Here is a 5,666-nt window from a genome sequence, read left to right on the forward strand (position 1 = left end):
CTTAGGTTGTTGATATTTCTCCCAGCAATCTTAATTCCAACTTTTGATTCATCTAGCCCTGCCTTTCTCATGATGTGCTCTGCATATAAGTTAAATAGGCAGGGCAACAGAATTTCTCCCCAATTTTGAACCAATCAGTGGTTCTGTGTCCAGTTCTCACTGTTGTTTCTTGACCCGCATATAGGTTTCTCAAGAGACAAATAAGATGGTCTGGTACTCCCATCTCTTTAAGAACTTGCCACAATTTGTTGTGATCCACACAATCAAAGTCTTTAGCATAGTCAATGAAGCAGAAGTTTTTCTGGAACTCCCTAGCTTTCTCCATGATCCAGCATATGTTGGCAATTTGATCTCTAGTTCCTCTGCCTCTTCGAAATCCTGCCTGTACTTCTGGAAGTTCTCAATCCACATACTGCTGGAGTCAAATATTATTCCAAGGCAAAAACAAAAAAGAAAAATTGCACCTAGGAATGGAAAACAAATGAATTTACATTAGCAAGAACTTTCCAATCGGGTTTATGAGCATTAGAATATTTTATGGATCTCTTCACCTTTAATGGGGAGAAATTTAATGCCACAATTTTATAGCCGATACTTATTCTTTCCTTAATTGTACTTCTGAGCATGTCTGTTTAGTTTACCTCATACATTGTACATGGGTTTTTTTTAAGAGTGAGAGGCAGCCCATGTGTGGATGTGATGGGGTACCCGACAGGTTTCATGGACAAAAAGGCTGTGCAGATAACATTGTTTATAAAACTTCCGATATCGATAATACTTTTAAAAAGTTTCTTTTTTCTTGAAAAAAAAAATCAAGGACAATAAAAATGTGAGTCTAGGCCAGGGGTAGGCAACCTTGGCTCTTTTATGACCGTGGACTTCAACTCCCAGAATTCCTGAGCCAGTATAGCTGGCTCAGGAATTCTGGGAGTTGAAGTCCACGAGTCATAAAAGAGCCAAGGTTGCCTACCCCTGGTCTAGGCTCCTCTGCCAAGGATTTTGCTTTGGCTGCCATTCTAAATGTGGGAGAAAATAGCTTGCATGTTTTAGTAGCAGAAAGACTGCTAACCCCAATTTGAAGCTCTACCTTTTTCAACATGTTTAAATGGAGAGTGGATCTGTTAGGATTACTGTAAGAGAGGATTCTGACACTGAGCAAGAGGTTAGACTTTAGGGGTTCCCAAACTTGGCAACTTTAAAACTTGTGGACTTCAACTTCAACTTGTGGACTTTTCACTCCCAGAACTCCTCAGCCACCCATGCTGGCTGAGGAATTCTGGAAGTTGAAGTCCACAAGTCTTAAAGTTGCCAGGTTTGGAGATTCCTGGATTAAATCAATATTTCTCAACCTCAACAATTTTAGAACCCGCAGACTTCACTTCCCAGAATTCCTCAGCTAGCATTCTGTCTAAAGAATTCTGGGAGTTGAAGTCCAGACCTTTCAAAGTTGCTGAGGTTGAGAAAAATGATCTCCAAGATCCCCTCGAATCCTTACATTCTGTGATGCTATGATTGGCTGAGTAGCTGAGATCTCCTTTGTAGGAGAATCGGAGTGTATCAAGCATGTCCTTAGTTCAGTGGGTCCTCTCATTTACAACCTTGATATGCAATTTTTCTCTCACAAGGAACGTTTTTAAGTAATAGGTCTGGTTTAAAAAAAGGCAAGGAGGAAGGAGACCTGGAAGAGTTTACGGATGTTCTTAAGCTCCCATACAGAAGCCTCTGCTTCCAAATGTGCAGAATTCAGATTTAAAACTAGTTGATGTGGCTGGTTTGAAAAGTGGTAGCGAGGAAGCAACTGCATGCTGGTTGGGGAATTCTGGGAGTTGAAGTCCACATCTCTTAAAGCTGGTGAGATTGAAAAGAAGTTCACTGATCTAGACTGAACTTAGATGCTTTGTTCTGATTGCATTTAGTTGAAAAATGCTTTAGACTAGGGCAGAGGTAGGCAACCTTGGCTCTTTTATGACTCGTGGACTTCAACTCCCAGAATTCCTGAGCCAGCATGGCTGAGCTTGGAAACCTCTCTCTTTCCCCTCAGCATGGCTGGCTCAGGAATTCTGGGAGTTGAAGTCCACGAGTCATAAAAGAGCCAAGGTTGCCTACCCCTGGACTAGGGGTTCCCATTCTTGGCCACTTTCAGATGTATGGACTTCAACTCCCAGAATTCCCCAGCCAGCCAGGTCTTAAAGTGGCTAAGATTGGGAATCCCTGCTTTAGATGCCTAATAATTATTAAGAATTTCTATGACCCTTTTGAAAACAGTAGGCATATCTATATCGTGCATCGGGAGGGGGGGGAACTTAAACTAATTATATCTCTTTTTCATGCAGTGTTATAGCTGATGAATGCCGCTCCACTTTGAAATCTCGTTTTTCATGCAGCTTCTGGAATTCATAGTCTGTTGTTGTTTTTTTCCTGTGTAGAATCAACCATGCCGAGCACCAAGCCCATCTTTGCTGCCTTCACCCTACAGCTTCTCTTCCTCCTCCTTTTCTTGACCGACGTCTCTCCCTATTGCCACGTCAGCACAGCCGATGAATGTGACGAGCAAAAAGACTTTGTGCCTGGCTACAGCTTGGCTGCAGAAGGCCTGGACATCACCACACTGGAGAAGAAGGCCACAGTGTTGGATCTGAATCAGTGGCAGAAAGCTGACGGCACCTGCACCCTGTGCCGTAACCCTTTTCTGCAGAATAGGCCTCTTCAGAGACTTCCCTTGGTGGCCGTTGACTGGACAGCCAAAATGAAGTGTCAGAGGAAGGTTCACACTTCCCTACAAAGCTCTAGCATTGATGTGCTTCACGCAGCAGCATCTGACGTGAACAACGACTGGAAGGTGGGACTTGATGTGCAGCCAAATCCCGGGCTTCAAGTCCAGATGACTATGGCTGGAACTCACTCCAAGATGGCGGACTTCACCATACAGAAGAGTAACCAAGACAAGTACAGTTTTGCAAGCCACGAGATCTCCTGCTTTCATTACAGGTGAAGAAGGCCCCGGGTGAGGTATAATAGCTGGGGAGTCCTACAGGGCTTTACTGTAATCATCCATTTGTGTGGATGTTTTGAGGGCATCTTACGAGGAAACGGGCAAGTCCAGATTTCTTGCCTGACAGGGAAGTCCTCAACTTACTACTAAAATTTCTGTTGCTAAGCGAGACAGTTGCTAAGTGAGTTTTGCCCCCTTTGACGACCTTTCCTGCCACAGTTGGTAAGTGAATCCCTGCAGTTGTTTAATTAGCAACACGGTTGTTAAGTGAATCTGGCTTTCCCCATTGACTTTGCTGGTCAGAAGGTCGCAAAAGATGAACACATGAACCCAGGACACCGCCACCGTCATAAATATGAACCCAGTTGCCAAGTGACCAAATTTTGATCCCGTGACCACGGGAATGCTGCAACAGTCGTAAGTGTGAAAAATGGTCGTAAGTCACTTGAGTGGACTTCAACTCCCAGAATTTCCCAACAGGCCAGGTTGGCTGAGGAATTCAGGAAGTTGAAGTCCACCCTTCTTAAAGTTGCCAAACGTGAGAAACACTGCCTTAATCCAACCAGCAGCTCTGAAATTCCTATCCAACTATTAACCAGGCTTGATTCAGCTAGATCAGGGGTAGGCAACCTTGGCTCTTTTATGACTTGTGGACTTCAACTCCCAGAATTCCTGAGCCAGCCATGCTGAGGGGAAAGGGAGAGTTTCCAAGCTGAGCCATGCTAGCTCAGGAATTCTGGGAGTTGAAGTCCACGAGTCATAAAAGAGCCAAGGTTGCCTACCCCTAAACTGCTAGATGTTTCTACCTGCTAAGGCCTGGATGGTAATTAGTATTAATAACATAATTAGCCTTACCAGTAGTCCTGGTACAAGATGGAAATGAATCATTATTTCCATCAGAAGTGGAAAACTGAGTCAACAGTATTTCTCCCTCTCCCAACTGCAGAGTTCCATTGTAGTACTGGTTTCCATTTATTTATTGAAAAAATAATTATGCTGCTTTTCCTACGATCACAGCTGAGCCCAAAATTTATGTTGCCAAGTGAGAAATTTGTTGTGAATTTTGCCCCATTTTTTGACCTGTCTTGCAGCAGTTGTTAAGTGAATCGTTGCAGTTATTAAACTAGTAACATGGTTGTTAAGTGAATCTGGCTTCCCCATCGACTTTGCTTGTCAGAAGGTCGCAAAAAGGGATCACATGATCCCGGGACACTGCAACCGTCATAAATGTGAGTCAGTTGTCAAGCATCCAAATGTAAATCACGTAACCATGGGGATACTGCAGTGGTCATAAGTACCGTTGTAGCTTAGTGTGCTGCAGCTGCCAAAAAGGACAACACAGTGCTAGGCTGCCTTAACAGAGGGATAGAATCAAGATCATGTGAAGTGTTAATACCACTTTACAATGCCTTGGTAAGGCCACACTTGGAATACTGCATCCAGTTTTGGTCACCGCGATGTAAAAAGATGTTGAGACTCTAGAAAGAGTACAGAGAAGAGCAACAAAGATGATTAGGGGACTGGAGGCCAAAGCATATAAGGAACGGCTGCTGGAATTGGGTATGTCTAGTTTAATGAAAAGAAGGACGAGGGGGGACATGATAGCAGTGTTCCAATATCTCAGGGCCTGCCACAAAGAAGAGGGAGTCAAGCTATTCTCCAAAGCACCTGAAGGCAGGACAAGAAGCAACGGATGGAAACTAACCAAAGAGAGAAGCAACCTAGAATTAAGGAGAAACTTCCTGACAGTTAGAACAATTAACCAGTGGAACAACCTGCCTCCAGAAGTGGTGAATGCTCCAACACTGGAAGTTTTTAAGAAGAAACTGGACAGCCATTTATCCAAAATGGTATAGGGTTTCCTGCCTGAGCAGGGGGTTGGATTAGATCAGTGGTGGTGAACCTATGGCACGGGTGCCAGAGGCAGCACTCGGAGCCCTCTCTGTGGGCACACGTGCCGTTGCCCCAACCTCGCATCTCCCCATGACCCCCTCCTCTCCAGCAGCCCCCTTGAAGGAGAGTTGCCCCTGAGCGTGGCCCACACGGAGCAGCGCAGCCAAGGACATGGCAGCCAGGTAGTGTAGACAAGACTCTTCCCTCATGCCCCATTCCGCACAGTTGATGCTGCGGGGCGTGGGCAGAGGGCATGGCCGCCATGGCACTGCTGGGCTGCCTGGGTGATCTGCAGTGGGCCCTGGAGGTGGTGAATGGCCCTGCGGGCAGGCAGGATGGGGGCGGGGCAGGGGGTAGAGTGGGGGCGGGGCCAGTTTTTGGGGTACAAGTCCTATTTTTGTGAGGCTGGGCAGCTGAGAGAGAGGGACTGGCTCAAAGTCACTCACTGAATTTCCATTGTTGAAGGTGGACCAGAATATGGGTCCTCCTGCTCATTGTTCAACACCTTCTCCACCATTTATTTATTTATTTATTTATTTAAATTTATATCCCGCCCTTCTCCTTGCGGACTCAGGGCGGCTGACAATCAGATAAAAATACAAAAATAACACTACAAGTTTAAAAATTAGTTAAAAGGGAAATATTTGAATTTGGTCAAATTAAAATATAATTAAAACCCCCTCTAAAAGTTTCCCCTAGGCCAGTCCCGCAAGCTGGAATAACCATGTCTTAAGGGCGCGGCGGAAGGAAGGGAGATCAGGGATCACCCTGATCTCTGGGG

General features: G+C 45.2%; 1 protein-coding gene across 1 annotated transcript in view; it reads left to right on the top strand.

Annotated features, from left to right (window-relative positions):
* Nucleotides 1-2,434: 2,434 nt before the first annotated feature.
* Nucleotides 2,435-5,666, top strand: part of LOC107296227 (perforin-1-like) — a 5,262-nt gene continuing 2,030 nt past the window's right edge. Inside the window, exon 1 of the mRNA XM_015825577.1 lies at nucleotides 2,435-2,988. Coding sequence (XP_015681063.1) covers nucleotides 2,435-2,988 — 554 coding nt within the window. The remainder of the gene's footprint in view (nucleotides 2,989-5,666) is intronic.

This window comes from Protobothrops mucrosquamatus, unplaced genomic scaffold, assembly GCF_001527695.2.
Source record: "Protobothrops mucrosquamatus isolate PMUCROS unplaced genomic scaffold, P.Mucros_1.0 scaffold2695, whole genome shotgun sequence".
Taxonomy (NCBI): Eukaryota; Metazoa; Chordata; class Lepidosauria; order Squamata; family Viperidae; genus Protobothrops; species Protobothrops mucrosquamatus.